The following is a 24,209-nucleotide window of genomic DNA, read 5'->3' on the forward strand; positions in this document are numbered from 1 at the left end:
TATTACTTACTTACAGCAAACTACAACACATATCGAGAGATAATTACACTAGGCAGGACCTACCAACCTCGTTTTAACATGAGAACGACCTACATTGTCTAAAAAAATATTTTTTGTGCGACAAGATTTACGTTCACTATAAATAAACTTTTGAATAGATTATTCTTATAATTCTATATATTGTGAGCGAACTTACCGAATTTCTTTACTGTCGCATCTAATTCTGGTGATTTTGGATACCCTTTGTGTTACAAATATATTTTATTGCTAAAATATAAGGTCTCTGAATCAGTCTTTCGCAAGCACGTCTTTTTACATCACAATTATAATTTATTCAGGAAATTGTCACATCCACACGCATACATTTATCATCCACAAATTTATCGAATTATTTCATTGGAAATACCAAATTTCTCGTAAATAATACACGAAATTGAACGCAAAACAACACAGCACAACCATGCAACGTCAAAGAAAAGTATACCGTATCGCGGTTGATTCTGCTCTCGACAATTTATTTTGATTTTACGTAGCTACATCAAGCCGTGAATATTATCTGTGGTGAGCGTGAGATAGATGAGCAGATATTGGGTATGGTGACGCATGTTAGAAAAAGACAGATATAATTCGTTCAACGTGTATTCAACGGTTCGTTCGTTAGTTCCATGACATTTGACTTGTGTATTAGGGTGTGTTTATACCAATTCAGTAAATAGCTAAGTCAAAACATAAATGATGACGTCATTTATTAGTGTAGCTTCAAATATAGAAGACTGTGATTGCCTGTAAATGAGAGAGTATTATAAGATAGTGTAAATGTTTTTATAAAAATAAATTCCAAGCGATCTTACTGCCTTAAATTATGATATCGTTAGATGGTACAGTCTGAACAAACCTTAATATTATTTTACGCTATGCTACCAACCTACAGATAAACCGATTCCGCACGCATAGTCCATTTTACGTAGAATAGCTTAAAGGATTCATACTTAACAAATCCGTAAAATAAATTTAGGTTATCAACGTGAATTTATTTCTTACTGAGAATCTCGGAAGTTTTTTTCCTGTTTTCTTATTTCTTAACACATTTAAAGAAAATTAAAAAAAGAAACTAAATCAATAGAACGGTGAATATGCGTATTTGGCATACCTAAAAAATATAAAAACTTATAATAATTATTTTAAAACTGATTTTTATAAGCTTTTAGTTTAAATTATTGCATATGTTTTGTATGTTTCGAAAACCCAAGATGATTATCATCACAAATGAAACAACGTAATTAATCGAAGTGTCATAAATCATAATGATTAATCGTAAAACCCGGGGTATATTTTTAACCTCTGTATTTATTGTTATATTACAATTTCGTGTGCTTATACAATTGTGTGATTACTGTTCATTAAGCACTAATACAAATGTACTAACTTATATATAGAACTAATACAATGATACGAACTTATTTACTAAATACAATACTTTGTTGGCGGTGGCCATCATCCGTTTGCCCTTATACCTCTTCGGGTTCCGCACTGTGCGTGGTGCCGAAGGATTACCCGTGCACATGCAGCCTCCGAAGTCCGTTGGACAGAAAATAGTTTCCTATCCCTATCCTGCTAAGAACCCCAGGTCGAAGAACGCCGCTGTTTTGGTCGCTGAGTCTCTTAAGTGTCCCCAGATCTCGTTGCGACTGCAGAAGGGTGCCGGACGATGGTCTGCTCAACTTTAAACATAATTTAAAAACGAATACATACCAGATAATTAAAATGAAATAAAGCACTTAGTGTCTATGCGGTATTGTCTGTTCACTGAATTATATAAGTTTGGCTTCTTCCGAGGAGTGATGTGGTAGTCAATGGGTCACTGGCCATAATTCACGCGGGCCAGTATGTCCGCCCTTATTTTCCTGATGACCGGACATTTATTGGATGTGGTGGTGTGGTTTGTGTTGACCGTTTAACCGCGTCTTTTGTTGTTGATGGTGCAGTTGTGACACTTGGCTGTAGTGGTGTTGTTGCGGAATCTGATGGTCATATCGTCTTTATTCTTGTAGGCGTTCGCTATTGTTGGGTTTTGGCCGAGGATGATTTCGATCAGTTCGGTTTCTTTGGTGTCTTTGGTGATGCCCTTTAGGAGCACCATCGGCTCGAGCTTTTTCGCAGATTCGGCCGTTAGGTTCTTGCTGGCTTTTATTTTCTTTAGGGTTTCGTCGCGTTGTTCCGGGGTGTCGAATTCGATCCTGACTTTGTTTCCAGCGATAGGTTTGACTTTGGTTGGGGCGTAGCCGGTGCCGCGGAACGTCAGTCTCGGAGTTAGTAGGGGCAATGATGAGCGCGGGTTTGTTGGCAAGGGTGTCTTTCGTTGCGGAGGTGTTTTTGCTGCCCTTGGTGTTGGAGTTGGTTACGGCGGCTGCATATGTTTGTATGGGTGCGCTGGTAGTAGGCGTATACCTGGCCATTCCTTCTTGTACTGCTTGTTTTACCGTTGTTGTTATGATATCCTAGGTGTTTTGTCTCAGGGCTTGGTTGATGCTGTGGATCGTTTCTTTCATCTTGGTTTGGGTTTTTAGTTCCTGTATTATGGTGGAGATGTTATTGGCGCGTACTATTATACCTTTTTTTCTTTCCGCAGTGACGCTTTTCCCCCGTTTACGATGAGGTCTATTATTTGAGCTGCTGCATCCTCGATGCTTTTGAGGTATCTGCCAGTTTTTTGTAGTCGTCTTCCGTCTTTTCTTCTCTGTTGTTAGGTTTAATCGGGGCATAGTCTTGTTGTTTTTCGCTGTTAGATTTGTTGTTTCTTCTTTTAGCTGTTATTTGCAGCCATGAATGGGAAGAATTTGTCTGGTATTTCTTCATCGTCGGTTGTGTAGTAATCTGCTTCGTCGTAGTCACTGCTCATGGGTTCGGTTTGGTATGATTGGTGAGTTGCAAATTAAGCAACCAAGTCCAGCCGCGGTGTTTGCAAGATTTCCCCTATCTCCATTCACTGCAACCCGAGTGTGTTTGTTGCACTGTCACAATAACTGTCACTTCACTTCACTCACAACGCATCTGCACGGGGTCGGTGCAGATAAATCTGCATGCAGACTAATCTGCATGCATGTTAGCGTGCAGATTGGTGCAGATTAGCTCCTATGCAGTTTGGTGCAGTTTGATGCAGTTTCATGCCGTTTTGTGCAGATTGGGTAATGTGCAGTTTGGTGCAGTTTGCCTTTAAGCAGTTTGGTGTCGTTTCATGCAGTTTAATGCAGTTTCGTGCAGGTGCAGTTTGGTGCAGTTTCATGCAGTTTGATACAGTTTCGTGCAGATTTGTCTTTATGCAGTTTCGTGCAGATAAGGTAAATCTGCATGCAGTTTGGTGCAGATAAGGTAAATCTGCCTGCAGTTTGGTGCCGTTTGATGCAGATTAGTTCAAACTGACTGCCGTTTCATGCAGTTTAGGTGGTTCTGCATACAGCTTGATGATGTTCCGTGCAGATTGCAAATTGTCTTCATGCAGTTTCGTGCCGTCTGCACATTTTCTATTGTTCACTGCGGAGCGACAGTAAAACGCTGTTGCTTCCTCGGTATTCGGCGCCACTCCTAATCGCACCTATTGAGAAACATTTTGTAACAAATTAGTTTCGCAGGAACGGAACTTGAATTTTTGCACCACTCAAACGTATTTTAGTATTGTCGCTAGTCCAAAAACCTTGTGATGCCTGGTGGCCAAATGTTTATATGTCTTGGGGCTCTAAATAAGGCAAGAAAGCATCACAGTGACCATGATCGCACATGGGAAGTAGACAGTAAGAGTGAAATAATTTCAAATTATGTGAATTATACTAAAATATGTTCTCATTAGTTTAATTTATGTATTAATAAATATCTAAACTATTCTATTTCCGCAACCTCGTGATCAAAATTTAATTCTTCAAGCGTATTTTTTAATAATTCGAAGAGTTATATCAAAATAAGGGGAAAGGTACTATCTCAATAGTAAGAAGATATTGAATTTTTTTGAAGATATTTCATTATTATTAGTAAGTATTTTTAAAACAGATATTTTGCAACAAATAGAAGATTAAGAACAAGTAAGTAAATCCATAAACCACCATAAACTGGTAGATAAATATTAATAAATAATAAATATGTTCTTTTCGCTGCGCCGCGCAAACTGCACATATTCAAATCGCTTAGGTGTTTTTTTCTTAAAACGCGGAAAACATAATTTTATAAAAACTACCCACCATTGTTTCCGAAATTCGTTAAATAATCAATAATGGCATAAGCTATAGAATATTATTTTTCTCAATTTTATACTGAGTATTTAAAACAAAATTATTAATCTTTGTACTTAAGGCGATACCTCAAGGTCCATTTTCATACATTTTGTTTCGGCTTTAATCTGGGTAACTAAACAAGTATTGGCAAGTAAAGAATTTAAATTCACGTCTAGTTAGTGATTAGTTCTCGCAGTTGAAAGAAAAATGTAAAAATAATTAATAATCATGGATATTTCTGCCTTTAAAATTTCGTCATATTAAATTTTAAAGGCCGAAATATCCATGATTATTAATTATTTTTACATTTTTCTTCAACTGCGAGAACTAATCACTAACTAGACGTGAATTTAAATTCTTTACTTGCCAATACTTGTTTAATTACCCAGATTAAAGCCGAAACAAAATGTATGAAAATGGACCTTGAGGTATCGCCTTAAACTAAATATTAACCCATATAAAGGGTAAATAGATACGTACGTAACGCCGATTTTTTTTAAATTTTGTAATCACGTACGTATATAACCTCGGAATTGTTGTAATTTTGTAATCCGGGCATTGGAGCAATAAATCTTATGACTTATTTACGTAAAGTCGCCATGATATGCGATCATCGAATTCAATATAAAATCATGACGGATGCCACGCGAGCGGTCTCAACAATACCAGTCTGGCAGTACGCGCTACCTGAGTGGGCGAATTCCAGGAAATGGAACCGGATGCTTCGGGACGCTCTCATCTTAAACTTTATAGGGTATTGTAGAATAATTACGTACGAAATAACGAGGCATTTATTTTCTAATAGCTGTGCCCGCTGCTTCACCCGCGTGAAAATTAGTGTGTCAATTGTCACATTTTTTTTTCGCGTAAATCCCGAGCTACGAGACACCCACGCGACCTCTTCAACAGTAATCGTTATATTTCAGTCAATTTAGATAAAACCGTTATGTATTATTAACCTAAACTCTGCACTATCTTTTAGTAAAAACCGTAAAAAATCCGTTCTCTAGATTTTGAGAAAATCGATCACATATAGACAGATAGCTTTTGGGGACTTTGTTTTATGATATGTATGAATAGATAAATTTTGTATATAGATACTTTTGCCTCCGCGCTTGACTGTCGATCTTGACCTACAAGTCATAATTAGTTAATAACAATAATATATTTTATCTATAATTTATAAATAAATTTCCCAAGATAAATGATTCCATCTCCCAATCATACATTAATTTATACTTTGTGACTCATATTCAACCCGAATATGGCTGATGGTCTAAAATTGCAGATACATATATGTCAATTTACTGATCTAAGTACACGCAACTAGTAGCAGTACATTAACTAAGAATAAGGCAAAGAGGCCACTGGACTCAATTCCCGAAGACCAAAATACATGAAAGCTGGCTGGAATGGTAAGTTATCAGATTAGAGCATATTCATTTACACTTACCGAACAGCTCTTTATCATAAAATGGGCCGCAAATAAGCTTAGCCAATCGTAAGTATCCTGTAAACAATGCAGAACAAAATTGCATTGCAAAACGTGCCTTTTACAACATTGCAACATCTCTCGTAAGGAACAAAGTAATGATTTGTTCCTAAATTCGCAAAATGTTGCTTTAATCAGTATCATAATTGCTGTGACTCAGCCACTACCGTTTTTCATTTCACAACGCGCGGATGTCCGTTATTCATGACATGCACTACATGTAAAATATGTCTGCTACGTCACACAGTCCTGTAATTTTACGACGATATGCTAATTTGCTACTCACGTTTCACCCGATGTCAATAAAACTGGTGTTATTCTTTGAGAATTGGGTCAGCTATGTTTATTTATTTTACGATCTTCGTGGATTGCGTGGAATTTATGTGCATTATTTGTCCTTCTCCATGATATTTATTGCATGTATCTACATATTATATTATCGTACCTACTTTCGCTAAACAAAATAATTGAATCTTCGTTTAAATAACTTTGTTGTAGTAATGCGATTATTCAAAGATTCATATTTTTTTACTTTGATGTTATTTTTATTCATAGAAGGCTGCGTTTATTGGTTATTTAATGCCCCCGTTTTAACTGGGCAAAAATTTACGTAAGAATAACCGCAAGATACAGGGCGTTACTGAGTTTTTTTTTATAAAAGCTTCCGAACATCGATTTGAGCACATCATTCTAGATCATCATTGAGATGCTAGAAAGCGCTACGATTATCAAAAATATAAAATATATTTTTTATAATATTGTTTTGTAATAATTTCTTGACAATACATTGTATCTGCGCGTGACTCATCTCATCTCATGTTACAAGCTGCCTTGTGCATACAAATTTAATTTAAAAATGCCTGCTGTCATTATAAGCATAACATAAATAACGATGGATGTCTCAGAACAATGACAAGTAATGGATGTCCTATTTTGTTTGCTATTTCCGCCCTCACGTTCTTTCTACAAACTCACGCCATGCGCATATTTCTTAAAGCATAATATTATTAACAAAAACATTATTTGAGACACTATCTTATTGAACATTTTTATATACATGATATCAACTAGTAAACTTTTTAATAAAGTAACATGCAAAATAAATTCTTTAGGGATACCGTGGCTACTTGTCTACGTCCCGCAGCATTCGGGAGGGGTCAACACTCTCTCGTTACTCCATGCCTTATGGGGAGGGCTAAATGAATTATACTCTATGAATCCCTGCTATAAAACGTTTACCAAACGTGGTCTCAAGTTACTAGCACTGTGAGAATCTTTCATAACATAGCTTAACATACTATAGATTACATAAAGTAGGTAGCTATACTGTTATCTCTAGTTATGGACACTTGTGAAAAATCTTGCCCGTTATTTACTTTACTTCCTTAGAGAGCATATTTTTTTTTTATATTTATGTTTCGGCCAGTGTTTAACTTTTTTATTAAATTATGCAATTGGATAATCTTAAATTCCTATTATAATATAAAAAAAAACACGGGTAATTTTGAATTTCGAACACTTTGAATAAGTAATATAACCAATATATCGATGTATTATTATTGAACTACTGTATAGAACCCGACATATAAAAACAGATAACTTATTTTTTTTTAATCTTGAGAAATTATTAAATGTCTCAAGTTAGCTTACTTATTACGTATATAACTGTTACTGCTAATACAGGGCAGTGGAACACTTCATATGGACATAATTAACGTGTTTTGTCCGAGAACGCTCAGTTCCTGCGCATTGTTTTTGGTACGTGTTAATTTCTAAGCTGTATATTTGCACGGTTCGTTAGCTTTACAGTTTTAGCTATATCTATTTGAACGTATTATTATAACTAGACAGAAAATGTCAAGGTTATACTTAAATAAATGTTTTGTTTCCTTTGCGTTTGATTTCCGTGAAAAAAGGCTGCAGCGAAATATTTTTAGAATCGGTTGTACAATTTTACAAATAAACTTATTCTAAAGCGTAGTCGTATCTTATAATTTATTGCCTTTACTGATATTTTTATGCGTAGAAAAATCCGTATCATAATTGTTATAAATAAAGGTCAAGATATTAGGTAAGTACCGTTTATCATTACAACCGTATGTAATAAATAATAAAACGAAATAACAAAACATAGTTTTATTCACAAACTTAACGTAAACACAAATAAGGCAACGATACTCGAGTAAAAAAGCCACAAAACGAGTCCATCTGTCTATTTATTAATATAGGTGCGATCTAGCATGCGATACCTGAATATTAAAGCCAAAAAAAACTACAAATGGTTTTGGTTCTTGATAGAATACCAATTTTAAAGTGCATTTTAGTGCTTCTTGAAATAATAAAATAATACTTTTCGAAGCTATTAGAACAAACCTCGTTTCGGTTAGCTTTTGGTCTAAAATCATGGCATCTCAGACTAGACTGACATTAACGACTAGAAAAATATTGCTTGTAAAATACTTAAAAAATGTATGGCTTGAGCAAATCATAGTAAGGCACTTAATATTAACAATAATCTTAATTAGTATGTATTACTTAAGTACAAAATGTTTTACAATTATCAAGGTGTACTCTCAACATCTAGAAGTTGTACTGCAATCGCTCTGAGAAAGGAAGAGAAGGGACGAAGGTGAACAGGGAGAGAGTATACGAATCTCATAAACGAATAGGGAAACTCGAAAATGCTGTAAAACGTTTACTAAGCTAAATATAACTGCTGGACAAAGGCCTTGTGAACTATTTATGATTAAGAAATCATAAGCCAAAGCCTCGACAATTAGCTAATGTAGGTGCCAATAAGCCTCGTTCGGATTTTAACTTTGACTATGAAAGTAAGAACCTCATAAATTTAAAGCTATAAATTTATTTATCATTAAAAAAACTTATAACTATATTTATTTCCGAAGTTACGTAATTCGATTTCAGAATCATGCACATAATCATTCGATGTCTCAATTAAAAGAAAATTGGTAAATGAATATAAACATACAGGATCACATATTTGCGATCTTTAGCAACGTATTTATATTCACAATCGATAAAATTAATGTATATATTAAATTTGATTTTATTCAATTAATTGTTAAAATACATTGGTACAAGTTTTATAATTTTCATTAGTTTTATTTTGTAAAAACCTACTTCCGAGTTATTGCACTTTCTAACTAAGATATAGATGTTACTATATTCAAATAACTACAGAATAAAGGTATAAATAAATGCTATTTCATTCACACTGACATAAAACAAATCGAGTATCCGTTAATAAACTAAAGCCATCGACAATGTATGTCATATTTCATCTACTGTTAAGCCCTGCTTAGATAACCCTCTCACAAGTAAGTATTGTGAACAGCAAAATTTCTAAGTACTGGCTTTTTATACTACCTGAAGCTATTACTGATTAAAATGACAAACTAATAGCTGCCACTGTGACAACAGCAAGATCACTTTAGAAGTGAACACTAAAAATACTGCGTCGCTCTTTTCTCATAATAGTAATAACCCTGAATACAATATACAAAAGAATTCATCGCCATTGCGTTCTGTGCAGTATCCGTACATTCATATTTGGGTATATCTTTAACACGATAAAACACTAGAAACCAACAAAAATTTACTTCAAATAATACTTTGTCGAATATACTGGCAGGACAATTACTTAATGCACTTGATAGTAAACCAGTGCATCAACCCTGTTTAATGTCTTATACAATAACCAAAAACATTACATAGATCCTCATGAAGACTTCTTGTCACCCTTCAAAGGCAGTGTCTCATCGTCAATGTCCACTCGTCCGACCAGCACTGGTTCCGCTCCTTTCTTTTCTGTGCCTTCGTTCTCGAAGGGCAGCTCTCGCTTTTCCAACTCCTCAGCCAGGCGGGTAAATAGAGCTCTGTGAAAAAACAACCACGAATATATTTAAAATTCAAATAGAACTAATTTTCCTGTGTGCTATAAGTTTTGGCCTTAGAGCAATACCTATCGAAACTGCCACTCTGAAGAAAAACAAAAATTATTTACTTGAAATTAATTGGCCGTCCCGTCTTACTCACTAAGAGTCTAAATTAGCCCCCTAATTTCAATAAACTCTTCTACTTGGCTTCACTTATCACAACACCTACCCAATTCCCACCAGCAGGTAATACTCACTGAAAGACAAATCCCTGCATATTCTTCGCTAGATAGTACAGGAACAGCCAGTCAGCAAACTCGCAGCCGTTGACGACGCGGATCACGTTGTACGGGTTGAACTTGGCCTTGCTCACGTGACGGAACATCATCTCGTTGAACCGCAGCGAGCGCCGGAACATAAAGTATGAGATTATGCGCCAGATCACCGCTGGAAGGGAAACGTTCGTGACAATCTTGGATGAAAGTGACGGTGTCAAATTATATCTATGAGCGTGAATAGGAATTATTTGTGAAACTTAGGAAAATTAAGGCAGTTGATTCGCATAGAGAATGATGAGCCAGAGATTGCAATATTTCAACGTCTTTTAATTGATTTTGTTAAATTTTCCCTTGTCTTTTCTTATTTTCAAAATTGTAATTTAATGTAGATTTTAAGTCTGTGCCTAATTTCACACGCTATAATTATAGTGTTATTTTTTTGTGCATAATTTTGTGTTTATATGCCTGCAGTATACACCTTATACTGTAACGACATTTAGAATCCAAGCGACTACTATTATTCAAGAATATTCAACTTTTTGCCTGAGTAGATAAACGAGCAAACCGTCTGCCTGATGGTAAGCGATATTCGCCATCCATGAACTCATACAACGCCAGAGTTACAGTCATCTCACTGCATACCAAGATGCGGGCCCTCTTTTTAAGTCCTATACTATAGTTTACGTGTGCGCAGTAAAAGAGATAACATAAGAACATTTGACGAACAAAGCGTTAGCTGACTAAGTACCACTTTTCAGAATTATCTATGTTTACTTAAAAGGTCTTAAGTCCGTGGAGTATTTGTTTTGATTCATCAACTGTTGTGTTTTAGTTCTTTCCATTGTCATAGCTAAATACTAGTGTTTAAGCAAGGCTCAGAAACAATTTGTATCAGAACTGACAGCTACATGACTTCTAAGTGCTATAGGTTATAAACAAGAAATCTGTAAATAATTAACACACTCACCAAGCACGGAGACGATGAAAAGGAAAAGCAACCAGAACCATAGTATGGTGTAGATCTTCTCGTGGATGATGTTGAGCGCCATCACGCACAGCGCGTCGTGCTGCTGGATCGAGCCGCTCGGACCGTATTTGTGGAAGATGCACTTCGTCACCTGATGGAATCAATTTAAACATTGTATGAATATGTGTGTCGTTTAAGGTTTATGTTGTAGTTTACTATCAAAAAGACGCAGAACGTATTTACAACCTTACACAAATAATGTTGCATAAAATAATAATGTCTCAGTGCGTTTGAATGTCTGTGACGTCACTAAGAAGTTTTTAATGAGTTTATACAGTACCAAGTCACAAATGATACCTTTACCATTTCATTCATGTTACATTTTATATAACTAACAATATTTTTCTATACGGACACGATAAAGTTACCCCACTGCACCTCATTGTAAGTGGATTGGGATTCAGTAAATGTTGACGGACAAGAGATGATTACCCCTCGACAGTCGACACAATTATGCCGGCCTGTTGCAATCGGCTATACACTGGTTGAACCCGGAATGCAACACACTTACGTGGGCCACTATGGCGGGTTTTAACCTTATGTACGGTGGCCGCTATCCGCGCATAATAATATGTCCTACCACCAGTAAATAAACATTTTTTCCGCAAAAGAACTTCTTAAAATACCCACCTTCGGAAACACAAGCTCCAGCGGATCAGCGATATGGTTCCACTCGCTGGTGTTCAGCACCCGCGCCCCGAGCGAGATGAATGCGCCGTTCAGGAACATGTTGATGATCCAGATCTGGAACATCACGTGGAGCAGGTTCGTCACCTCCATCGCCACCAGCCACGTCGACCACGTTCGGGATATCTTTAACCTGTGCAGAAGTAGTAATTTGAAAAATATTTTTTTAACACACACTCACGCCTGTAACCTTCTAAGGGATAGGCAAATGCGTAACTGATAAACTTTCAGCTATGCGTATTTCGTCCCATGACGTGGTAGGGGGCGACCCTATCGCCATATCAGGTGAAAATTTCAGACTCCCGTATCCGGTAATACTTAGTCGAAAATCCCAAAATCACTCTACTGGTCTCGAGAATCGTATTCAAGACCCCAGCACTGCAATCGTATCGGAATACAACTCCGTCACCAGGACAGGCCATTTTTTAAATAATGAGACGACCATAGTGCATAATTTGACTTATTTTCACACCCGATTGCCTGTATGTTTTCTATAGAGGATCTTTGCCCGACAAATCACATTGGAAAAAACATAAACGTCCAAACCCACAATCCATAGATATTTATATTCAATTCGTATCATATTTGTGCCATTTAGTGCCATATCATTTAAAGTCCCGTAACGCAAGAGTGCCATAAGCCCTACATGATTAGAATCTACTTGAACTAATTGATAGCCGCCGAGGAAATCACCAATTGCACAGAAAGAAGTGCCATTATCGTTTGATCAGTGGACGCCGGCCACGGTCGGCACAATATCTACAGTATTACAGATAAGATACGAGTCGGAACTGTTTCTGAACAATTTTAAAACACTACTGCAAGGTTTTGGGCAATAGTATTCTGAATTATTAACCTAATAATAGGTTACGCAAATGCTGAAAATTGTTTCTGTAACAAGCCACTCAGTAAGGAAATAAGTCAAGTTGCAACATATTGGAAAAATCTACGTTTACGTTTATAATTCGAACAGTTCGGCATCTCTGTTACAAGGACAATACACCAAACGAGCTGTAATCAAAATTTGAAACTATTATACGCTAAAACTGCAAAGTTTGTCAGATATGCTTTACGGCCGATTTCAGTAGCCATCTTAACTGTCTTCGGATTGATTGCGAAAATTGAACAATCAGAATAAAATCCTGTTTGAATTGCTTCTTGACTGCTTTGTTAGTGGTTGCTATTACGCGAAGTTTATTTATTTATTTATTTAATTTTAGGTTTTCCAGCAAATTATACATTGAATTTTTGCAGAAGTAGTATAACGATGGTCAATATTCTGATGCACAACCAACTAAAAGGAGTACACAGCATTCGTATTAGGGATAGTTCGGGATTAGGGTCATATATCAGCCATTAATCAAACATGTCTATGTAAATTAATATACGTACTAAGTCACCATCACCATCAACCACCTTAAGTCCCCGATGAACAAAGGCCTCTCGTAAAGATTTCCAGATGGACCTATCAAAACCGATCTTCGTACAACGCGTTCCAGCTACCTTTATCAATTCCTCTGTCTACCTTGCAGTTAGTAGATCTATTTTATACCTTAGAGGGCGAAGAAGACATGACAACAGTAAATAAATTGACTTATAACGATGAACTGCAAGATAACACCTTTATCGACGCTGAGAGACAGCTAGATAAAATCTCCAGATACAATATCTGATGACAGTTTCTATATCAGTGATCTGTGTATCCTGAAACAACTAACATTCTTAAATACGCAGTACGGAACCTTAAAATAGATGTGATACTTTAGTCTTGTGACTAACAGCATATTATACGACACGCACCTCATACATCCATAAGTAAAACTTTGAACAAATTAATGAATCCGGTGTGAGACGGTATTCTAACCTGGTCGAAAAGAGATCAAGAAAAGAACAAATGAGGTGTGAAGAGAGTTCAAGCGCCAGGAAAAGAACAAGTAACCCCACTACACAACCACAAAGACGTTAAGCCGTCCCCGTTCAACACAAATATGCTAGCCTGTTTCAATGTTTCGAACCAGTACATGGGCCACTATGGCGGATTAATACCTTGTGTACAGTGGTCGCTTTCAAACGGGGTACAATTATCTACCACCAGCATGTGGAATTGTCTTATATACTTTTATGTACGTATATACTTATAGGTATATTTAAATATCAAGTTACCTTGATACGCTTACCGACCTTATCTCTGGATCAAGTTAAGATTGCTGAGAGAGAAAGCTTTTGGCATTACGTCCGTCGATATACATTTGTATATAAAGTACAAATTAGTAAATAAAAACATTCCTACCTCAGTATGATGTCTTTCCTGATGGTGTCCAGTTTCTTCTCGAGCGACTGTTTCGTCGGCACCGACATGCCGTTGACAGTCATGTCCTGGTCCTGCAGCGCGAGCCCTGCGTACTGCAACCCATCCACCAGGGCTTTTATCCTGCCTCCTGTAACAATTTACTATTGTAAGCATTGACAAAGCCGTTAATTACATGCTTTAGGCTTGCCCGTGTCAAAATATTTTTAAGGTAATGTATAGCTGAATTTTCTCTAGATTGCCCCCTATGAGCCTATATGAATTTCGAAAGGTAACTTCTCACATAATAACCGTATATTCATTCAGACTAATAGAACCATCAGATAAAAAAAGTTATATCGCATCGTTAATGTTTGGTACAGCGGTAACTTCGATTTCATAGTCATATATCTACAGAACATAAAAACCTAACTAATACAAACATCGCGCCTTTATCCCCGAAGGACAAGACAGAGAATAACCAAGGCTTTACATTTCCGTCCCATGATGTGATGAACCCATCGCTATATCGGCAAATATTCAGATTCCTAGTTGATACCGAGAAGAAACAGCCAAACATCACTTAGCCCGGAATTCGAACCTCAGAGCGGTTTCGCATACAAATACGCCACCGAAGCACACAGGCATAGACAAACAATTTAATTTATTTATATAGATTTCCTAAATCATAGACAATCAACTATCAGGGTATATAAAAGAAGTTTCTTTCAAGTTGTTGCCGCGGGGTCAACGACATGATTTTTTGTGATGTCAGTGCCGTTCTCTTTAGAACAGCATCTGTATCAGGTTTATCTTATCATGTTAATTCGGGTTATGCTATTATCACGAGCTGTCATACTGGCAACACATATTTGGAAGGTGAAGTGTTTGTCGTGTTGATTGCGTGGATTTGTGTATGTAAACTTTATATCTAAGCTCTATATTTATCCTTGTATTTAAATAAATAGATCAGGTTATGATTGACTAGCTTTTGCCCGCGGCTCGACGACTCGAATTTGCTTTTTAAAATAATGTCCTACATAACCTATACATTTATCCGGAGCTTTGGGACAAATAATTAATATTTATATAGGTACATTTTATTCAATTGTATAAAAATTATTCCAGAGAATTCTTAAAAACATCACATATGCATATTAATATGCCAATAAAAATAATTCCTATCTTATTTACTAACCCAGAATCTAGATTTACGATGATAACTGTACATAAGAATTGCATTATTACAATCTGTCACTTAACATACCTGTCAAATGGTCGACTAATTATTGTTTATCGGGGTATTTATCGGTGAAAATAACGTACCTAACTACAGACGAAGGTCGGCAACTAACAGTAAGTCATCTGATGTCAAGTGACCTCTACTGCTCATAAACATCATATATAAATAAATAATAATATCAGCCCTGTATTTTACTGCCCACTGCTGAACACGGGCCTCCCCTACACTAGCCTAATGCGAAGTGGCAGACACGTACCCTCGAAATTCTTTTAAAGAATTCTCAGGTATGTAGGTTTCCTTACGAAATTTTCCTTCACCGTTAAAGCGAACTATAATTGATAAACATTGTGTATAACACACGTATTGAACATTCAGAGGTATATGGCTTCGATTTTGAACCTGCATACATTAATATAAGCAGACCGTTCCATCTCAACAAATCTATCGTGCACATAAACACCTTAATTTGTTGAAAATCCAATTTTTCGAATCCAAATTAAACATATATTACACTACTTCTTAATGTCACTAACCTTCCTTCCTCTTCCATATGTAATGCGGCATGTAGAAGCACAAGGACTGGATAAACAGCACAAATGGCACCCACTGGTAATACGTGTGGTTCAGAGTCTCATCGTTCTCGGAGATGGGCCCCACTCCGGGATGCGGCAGGAACCCGCCTTGAAGGAGGCTCTCGTTGTAGTGACGCACCTTCAACAAAATTGATTATTTAAAATTTATCCATAATAACTTTAGTAAATGCTAAGGTCATACTTTTACGTTTTAACGAAAAGGCAGAGGCTACCAATGTTGATTAGTATAGTTACGTGAAAGATGGCACCTCTTTCGTAACAGACACAACTTTTCAAATAAAAATTCAAACGATTACTCATCGAGTAAGATAAAATTTCATAGCTCAGTTTAACTACTAGAATAATGAGCAAAAGCATTAAACTTAATACACTAGTTAGTTGTTAAAGGCAAAAAAGAGTAAAAAACACTCACAACAGTACACCAGAATAATGAGCAAAAGCATTAAAACTAATACACTAGTAGTTAGTTAATCATTGTTACAGGCAAAAAAGAGTTACTCACAATAGTAAACGTAGCCATGAAAAAGCAATACGTCTGTATCACATGGTCAGGCACGCCCTGGTCCGACAGGCATCTGATGTGATCCCCGAAGAACTCTCTCGCACACACGAGGATCACGCACGCAATCAGCAGCGTCACCGTCAGCTGGTAATGTAGTTTGAAGGCTATGTTCTCGATGTTCGGCCTGATCCCTCGGTACCGGATGCGCGGTATCAGGGTATTTACCGTTGCCATCAACATCTTGGCGGTTTCTTCGACGACCTGGTGAGGTCAGATGTCATCTGATGAAGGCGGGGCTGTTGACAACAATAGTAATTACCACGGGTTTAATAAAAACTAATAATCACTGTTCTGAGTGCCTATAAAATCAAACAATTTTAGATATTAAAGAAAATAATAATTTAAAATTAAAAGAATAATACGATATTTTTTCATCATAACGGCCTCTTCCAACGCCATATGTATTTATAATATGCAGTAATATAAACCGGGAAGATGCTGGTGAATTGATTTATTTTTACAAAATTATTCATAACATTCAACGTAAATTTACTTTTTGTTATAGAATTGAAATAACTAAGTCAAATTTTAGTTTTATCATACTTTGACCCTGACATCTATGAGACATCACAAACACAAAACATTGAATTAAATATGTCAGATAAAATTTTGTTTGTTCTCCAAGATACATTGCATAAAATATATTTAGCCTAGATTCGAAACAAGTACGAGAACTATAAAAGCCAGAAAGAAGACATTTTATAATTTAGATTATCATAATTTGTAATCATCCTAAGCTTGAGAATAATTATACTTATTACACACAAATAAAAAATCGTAAAAATGGTTTCCTTGTTTTCTTTAAATCTTCATAGACTAATCACTGCTGCGCTGTCGGCCATAAGATGCCATAGAAATAGAAAATTCAGTAGAGATTTCTCACTCAATATGTAACACATAATATTATGTCGCATTTCAAATTTCTTCCATAGTAGCCTTACGTTAGTATGTTGCATTCCGGAATCAGCCAGTGTATATCCGATTTACGGGCCGGCATAATTGTGTCGACTAGCTCATCATCTTTCGTTGGTCAACACCCTATCTGAACCTCACTCCGCTTACCATCAGATACATGATCAGCATGTGTCCGCGAAAAAATACGAATATTACCGAACAAGTCATAGTTCTCGAAAGCGATTTTCATAAAATTACGTTCTACATTCCAATATTTTATTGAACTATACGTTGATAAAGTCGCTGTATAAAATTGATAGAACATAAGTGTTTGTGCACGTACGTGGAACAATGGAACTCGTCAATATCTTTGTTATCAAATCTTGTGGATTTACAGCTTTACTGCTTTTGTAATTCTGTCCTTCTATTACCTAACGCTACACATGCTCAGGGTGCGTCCATAAGCCTTACGTAGCTATCATTATTTAATCTGTGCTATATAAATGCTGTTAAAGGCCACAATCACGCACGCCCTTTATCCCCGAAGTCGTAGGCATAAGCGCAACTCAAGCACCCACTTTTCATGCATTTTCCGTTCCATGATGTGATAAGAGATTGGGCTTAAATTCCAGACTCCAGGCTGGTACTAAGTAAAAAAACCCAATATCACTTTGCCCAATCTGGGGATCGACCCCGAAACCTTGGCACTGCAGTCATACCGTAATTCAACTACGCTCAAGCAGTCCCTGTCAAGGGACATTGTTTCTATTTTTTTCTTCGGTATAATCTCTATACGGAATCGATTTTCAAAAGCCGTCATTAATAAAATTAAAAGCTATTCTTGAGTGACGACATTACGTTTCAGCAAAGTATTACATTTGAAAATGCTGTAAACAAAATATACTAGGTAGTATAAAACAGTAACGCTTCCAAACGTTAAAGTAATGTTGACAGTAATTTAACTATAAAAGACTATTATAGTTTTTCTGTAGACAAAGACCTACCACATTATCATGAAAAATATTACGAAAGATTTTCAAACAATCAAAAACTTTTACGGATGAATGAGCTAAGATTCCTTTGCACACAATACACATGAAAATAATTACTCAAATCCGACCACAAACGATTAGATATTACTTATTTCTTCAACTATACAATTTTGCTATCGCCTAAAATGCATCAGCTTAAAATTAAATGAAAAATTACTCACAATCTTGATAACACAGAATATTAATCACAAAGTTTTTTCAACCGTGATAAATAATGATAAGGTGACGTCATACATCAGGGATTGGATAGTCAATTATAGACCAACCCTGCGGAGCAAAAGTCGGTGAAAATTGTACAGAGTGAAAGATAGTAGTATGTACTTTGCTATGAATTTTAGAGGTCAACTTGCAACTACGAAAACAATATCCCTAATATTTTTATCCGACTTCAAAAAAGAAGGTTCTCTATTCGACCCGTATGTGTGTATGCAAGTTTCATCTGGTTAGGATGAGGTTTTCGTTATTTAAATGTATATTTTTCAGGGAAGGTTTTAGTATATAATATCTGATAAAGATCTTCGGAGAGAAAATGAAACTCTTTAATAACTAACACCACGCTGACCTAGTGCGGATTGGTAGACTTCACACAACTTCGAAAATTCTTAATAGAGAATTTCTTAGGTACGCAGGTTTCCTCACGATGTTTTCCTTCACCTTTAAAGGAAGCGATAATTCATAAAGAATACACACATAATTTTTAAGAAAAGTCAGATGTGTGTGCCCTTGGTATTTGAACCTGCGGACATTCGTCTCGGCAGTCCGTTCCACAACCAACCAGGCTATCGCCGCTCCCATTAGGATGTTTGATAGAAATAAATTCAAAAACCGAGAAACGGACTACACCAGGATCATGGCAGTTCAGTGTTTGAATAAATATATAACTCCGTAAAATAAATTCAATATTCGAGCATCGCTTTAGTTTCTTGTAATCATTCATATTTGAAACCAGTGGATTACTATGTCAAAGCTGTTAATCCATACGTGGTTTGGCTTACAGTGCGCGGAATGGTCTGCGCCGATACCATAGTACTAATACTTTAAAACAATATATGTTAGTGTTTTAAGCAGTAAATGTTCATTATTTTGTTTAGCTTAGTCTTACTTATTTACTTGTTTTAGCGTTAAGAGATGGTTAAGAATTGCTTAAATTTCTGTCAAAAAATCACCGGTTTCCTAGTTTAAACTTTAATAAGATGGCGGGTTTTGACTTGCAGCTGTCGAGTAAATTTGTACTTTAACTAAGCTTAGCTTTGCGAAATTTTTATAAGACTGTAAATTTGGAATAGTCCGAGACTTACTGATTACGATAGATGCTATTAGACCGCCGTTTACAAAAGCAAAGCCAATTCCTTTATGCAACGTGCTTGAAAAACGATGTTGCGCCAACTCCAAGTTGAGATAAGAGTAGGTGGAAAACTTTTATTAGTAATATCAACCCTGTATTATATACTGTTCCACTGCTGGGCACGAGCCTCCTCTACTACTGAGAGAGTTTGGGCCTAAGTCCACCACGCTGGCCTAGTACAAATTTGCAGACTTCACATATACTCAAAATTCGAGTATGCAGGCTTCTTCATTATGTTTTCCTTTATCGTTAAAGCAAGCGATAATTCACAAAGTATTCAGACAAAACTTTAGAAAGACAGAGGTGCGTGCCCTTGGGTTTTAGACGTGCGTATGTTCGTCTCAGCGGTACATTCCACTCTTAAGGCCCAACTAGGCTATCGCCGCTTTTCAATAGAAATATGGCTTAAATTTTTAATACACCAGAATTATTTAAACGTTCAAAGCCTAGCAGTAGCAACTACCTTAAGGTTTGACCGCAAGAAGCTTTAACCTTTAGGTACTCTTAGTCGAAGAAGGTAGTTGTCAAGTTTTGTTACTGACAGTACCGTAAAGTAATCTTTGTTTATCCAAAATAATGTCATAGTACTTAGGTTATTTTCATTAGGACTTGAATGCAAATAGATTGTCTGTCATACATTTAACTAAATAATTTTCTCATAGATTTACGTCAAAAGATGTGTCTACATAAAAAACAATGCCTCATTCCAACCTCTTATTTCAAACTAATTTCAAAAATAACCCAAAAAAAATATATAACTTACCTTATTCTTTACTTCGATATCACAACACTATTGCCGAAATTTAAAAAAAATTACAATACTAGACGTGCGAACCACACTCCCGACGATGTTACATTACTTCGCGTATCTCGATGACACACGATAAGATACTGTGGAAACGATAAATATGTCTATTCGTAATTTAATAGGAAAATAAATAATGATTCTCTAAACGCATTGCTTGCAGATTTAATTCACCAATCTTCTTTTAATGCTTCTACAGTAAAACTATCTTTAAAACTACATCTATACTAATATATAAAGCTGAAGGATTTGTTTGTTTGAACGCGTTAATCTCAGTAACTACATACTATAGGGATGTTTTTTTTTGTTTTCTCTAATAGGAAGCTAACGTATATAACTTCTGAGGGTTATAGGTATTTTATCCGGGGAATATATTTATCCTAGAAAAACTTTTTCACGCGGGCGGAGCCGCAGACAATCTGTACTCTTACATAAAGCTGAAGAGTTTGTTTGTTTGAACGGGCTAATCTTAGGAACTCCTGTTTTGAACTGAAAGAATATTTAGTGTTGGATAGCCCACTTATCGAGGAAGACTATCGGCTATAAATCATCACGCCATGATCAATAGGAGCAGAGCAGTAATGAAAAATATTGCAAAAACTGTGAAAATTTATTACTTTTGAAAGATTACGTTGCGAGCGCTGCAAGTTACGCAACAAATATGTATGATGGATCTGTTCCTTCTTAGAACTTCTAAAAAAAATATTAAAACGGAATTAACATTTAAATTCTACTCAAAAAATTATGTTACTGTGTTTAGTGAATAATTTAACTATATTTCTATTACACCCAAAGAGCCACCTGAAAATTAGAACTAGTCCACTAACCTAACAAAATGATGCCCATTTAAATATATTCATATGCTAATAAATTATTCATATTATATTATATTGAATAACTCGCATAATTAACATTTAATTTGATTTATGTTATTTATTTGCTCTAAATAAAAATGATTTAATAAATAAAACGAAAAATATTATTTATATCTCCGCTACAGGGTATTTTCTATAGATAATTAAAATACTTTTATGAATAGTGACACAAAGAATTAATAAGAGGAAGTATTAAGTAGAAAGCAACTAAAAAATAAACAAAGAGATATTGTATAATAAACTGAAATTTTGTGTTTACGCATCCAGTTTTTACCATATCAATGCTTAAATTAGCAAATTTTTATTTATTCTCTTATTTTTTTTTTAAATCTTTCCTTAATATTCTCCTGTTTATGCATTTCTGTACCGTAAACGTTAAGTAAAAAAGCAATCGACTACCTTTTCTCTCACTTATCTCAAGCTACTTTTATTTTGGTAACATAATAATAAAAAGAGCTTTGAAATAAGTATTAAGTTGTCACAATTATCCAACTTATAAACAAAGGTCCGAATGCAATGCCATAAATTTTCGCACGATCCTCTATAAGACATAATATTACGTCATCACATCCGTAATGATGTGTTTATGTGTCACTATGTAATTATCCTCTGTGATTTCTATTCTTGGATATGGTAATGTCAACAAAATCATATAGCGTTAGTTAAATTTGAAGACTTGATATTTTGGTGTTGCGGAAGACAAATTGATGATCAATGTGCGATTTGTTTACAACAATAATTTACTTTGGCCATCAGTATATACCGATTCTACATAAAAGTATGTAGAAACATTATAAATAAAATTACATTTAATATACTATTTACATACAATAGAGCGTCGATTATCCGAACAGCAATTAACAAAACTATCGCTCAACTGAACAGCTCCATACGTCCGTTTTTACGGGTGTTCACTCTCTTTTCACTATGTCAAAATGGTCCTAAATTAAGATAAAAAAAAACGAACAGCCAGCGACTAAGAACTTCTGCATGTAAAATGTTGATTTAACCACACGCTACTGGTGGTAGGTCTCTAGATAGTCCGCCTGGATAGGTACCACCGCACGGCTATTTCTGCCACCAAGAAACAGTGTGTAGCCACTGTTATGTTCCGGTTTGAAAGAAATTGTAGCCAGTGTAACTACTGGACATAATGAGACTTAACATCTCATGTCTCAGGATGGCGAGCGCAGTACAATACTAAACAATACTTTGTAATTCAAGGTGTTGGTTGGTGTTTCTACTGTTTATGGGCGGTCGTATCGCTTACATTCAGGCGAACGGCTAGTTCATATCGTTATTCAAAGCAATAAAAAAATGATGTTTTCTTCCTGACTGCCTCTGTAGCGTAGTTGTATTACGGTACGACTGCAGTGCTGAAGTCAAGGATCCGATTCTCGTGTCTGGCAAAGTGATATTTGGTTTTTGTGCTCAATGTCAGCCTAGAGTCTAAAATGTATGCTTAATATGGCGATAGGCTGGCTCCATCACATGATTGGACAGAATACGTATAGCGAAAAGGGGGTGCAACATTTGCGCTCCTGCCTACTCCTTCGAGGATGAAAGGCATGTCTGCGTTGTTGCATGTGTGCGCCCGTACGTGTGTGTGTTAATGATAATAATCGAGCTACCACTGCACAAAGTATTTCTTTATTATACTTACCCGCTTTTTGAATGCAGATAACTCAATTATTATCACAATCAGCCACGCCTATTACCAGAAACATATCACGTTTGACATAACTGACTAACTGAATGTCCAATTTTACATGAATGGTGTGATAAATATTTTGTGATATACCATATAAGTCAATAATGTACAAAAATAAACCACGACATAAACAAGACCTGCTCAAAAAACATAAGTTAACTGTTTTACCTTTAAAAACTCGTGCGTAACGAATAATTTCCACTATTACTGTACTCCGAGTTAGATTTAAATTTAATTTAGAGTAATAGATCACAATTTAAGAATACTAAGGTAAATTTTGTATTAAATTTGTCGTAAAATAAACACTTTAAAAGGAGACAACTTCGATTCCGTCACACCAGCGCCACACCACACTGATAATGCGTAATTAAACGTAGATTTTTCCAAAGAGGATTAAAGTATTAACTGATAAAGTGATTTATTAGCACTAATAGTGAAGAATCAAACACAAGCAAACATTGTTAGGAATTAAAATGGATTAAATATTTCGTTTTGAGGAGTTGTGATTGAAATTGATTGGTAAGGTGATTTGAAACGCAACGTGTCGAATTTTAAGTTCATATTACATAGAAATTATTGTCTCGTATAGAAACATAATATTATAAAGTGAGACGTATACGTGTAAATAAATATACATTTTTTTCTTAATACAGTAGCACGGCCTAGTGATCTTACTGCACCTGATGGCAAGTGGTGTGGAGTCCAATAGAATATCAACTGAGGAGAGATGATTACCCCTCAGCAGTGGACATAATTATGCCTGCCTGTTGGAACCGGATATAAACAGGCTGTTCCCGGAACAAGACACTCTTACGTAGCCTCTATAGCGGGTTTTAAGACCAATTCAGGTTCAAAAATGTATACCCATAGTTTTTGTTATGTCCTGCAGTTACGAATTCCAATATTATATTGGCGACTCTCTGCCACTAAAACGACTACGCCTACGGCGAAAAAGAAGAAAGGAAACGCACTCTTAAATCTAAATAGGATTCCCTAGTATGGCATCCTGCTAAATTTCCCCTGGCTTGGATCTGGAAACGTTGGGCCGCGAGGATTACCTAGTAAGAAATGTTAACATGCCATCATCAATTATATAGTCTTTTCTGATTGTAATTTCTATGATAATAGTTCTTATAAAACAGCAGATGGGAGAATTTCAACGCCATATTTTACTTTAATTCCATTTCTAAACAAACACAG

General features: G+C 35.8%; 2 protein-coding genes across 4 annotated transcripts in view; both read right to left on the reverse strand.

The window, feature by feature from the left end:
- The window catches only part of LOC115449650 (innexin inx1), a 62,245-nt gene extending 61,717 nt beyond the window's left edge, over positions 1-528 (reverse strand). Inside the window, exon 1 of the mRNA XM_037444306.1 lies at positions 197-528. The gene's annotated coding sequence lies outside the window, so the exon portion shown is untranslated. The remainder of the gene's footprint in view (positions 1-196) is intronic.
- Positions 529-7,875: 7,347 nt separating this feature from the next.
- LOC115449656 (innexin inx7) lies at positions 7,876-23,366 on the reverse strand. 3 transcript variants are annotated; one of them, XM_030177526.2, is made up of 8 exons: positions 23,178-23,366; positions 16,268-16,563; positions 15,706-15,883; positions 13,933-14,080; positions 11,586-11,775; positions 10,896-11,046; positions 9,908-10,097; positions 7,876-9,650 (listed from the first exon to the last, which is right to left on the reverse strand). In XM_030177526.2, the coding sequence occupies exons 2-8, from the start codon at positions 16,505-16,507 to the stop codon at positions 9,494-9,496; spliced, it is 1,254 nt and encodes a 417-aa protein (XP_030033386.2). In that variant the 5' UTR covers positions 16,508-16,563; positions 23,178-23,366; the 3' UTR covers positions 7,876-9,493. The 3 variants fall into 3 exon arrangements, with proteins under 3 accessions (XP_030033386.2, XP_030033385.2, XP_030033387.2); XM_030177525.2 differs by lacking the exon at positions 23,178-23,366 and adding an exon at positions 20,387-20,539 and having other exon boundaries at positions 16,268-16,566; XM_030177527.2 differs by lacking the exon at positions 23,178-23,366 and adding an exon at positions 20,382-20,477.
- Between the last annotated feature and the right edge of the window lie 843 nt (positions 23,367-24,209).

This window comes from Manduca sexta, chromosome 28 (genome assembly GCF_014839805.1).
Source record: "Manduca sexta isolate Smith_Timp_Sample1 chromosome 28, JHU_Msex_v1.0, whole genome shotgun sequence".
Taxonomy (NCBI): Eukaryota; Metazoa; Arthropoda; class Insecta; order Lepidoptera; family Sphingidae; genus Manduca; species Manduca sexta.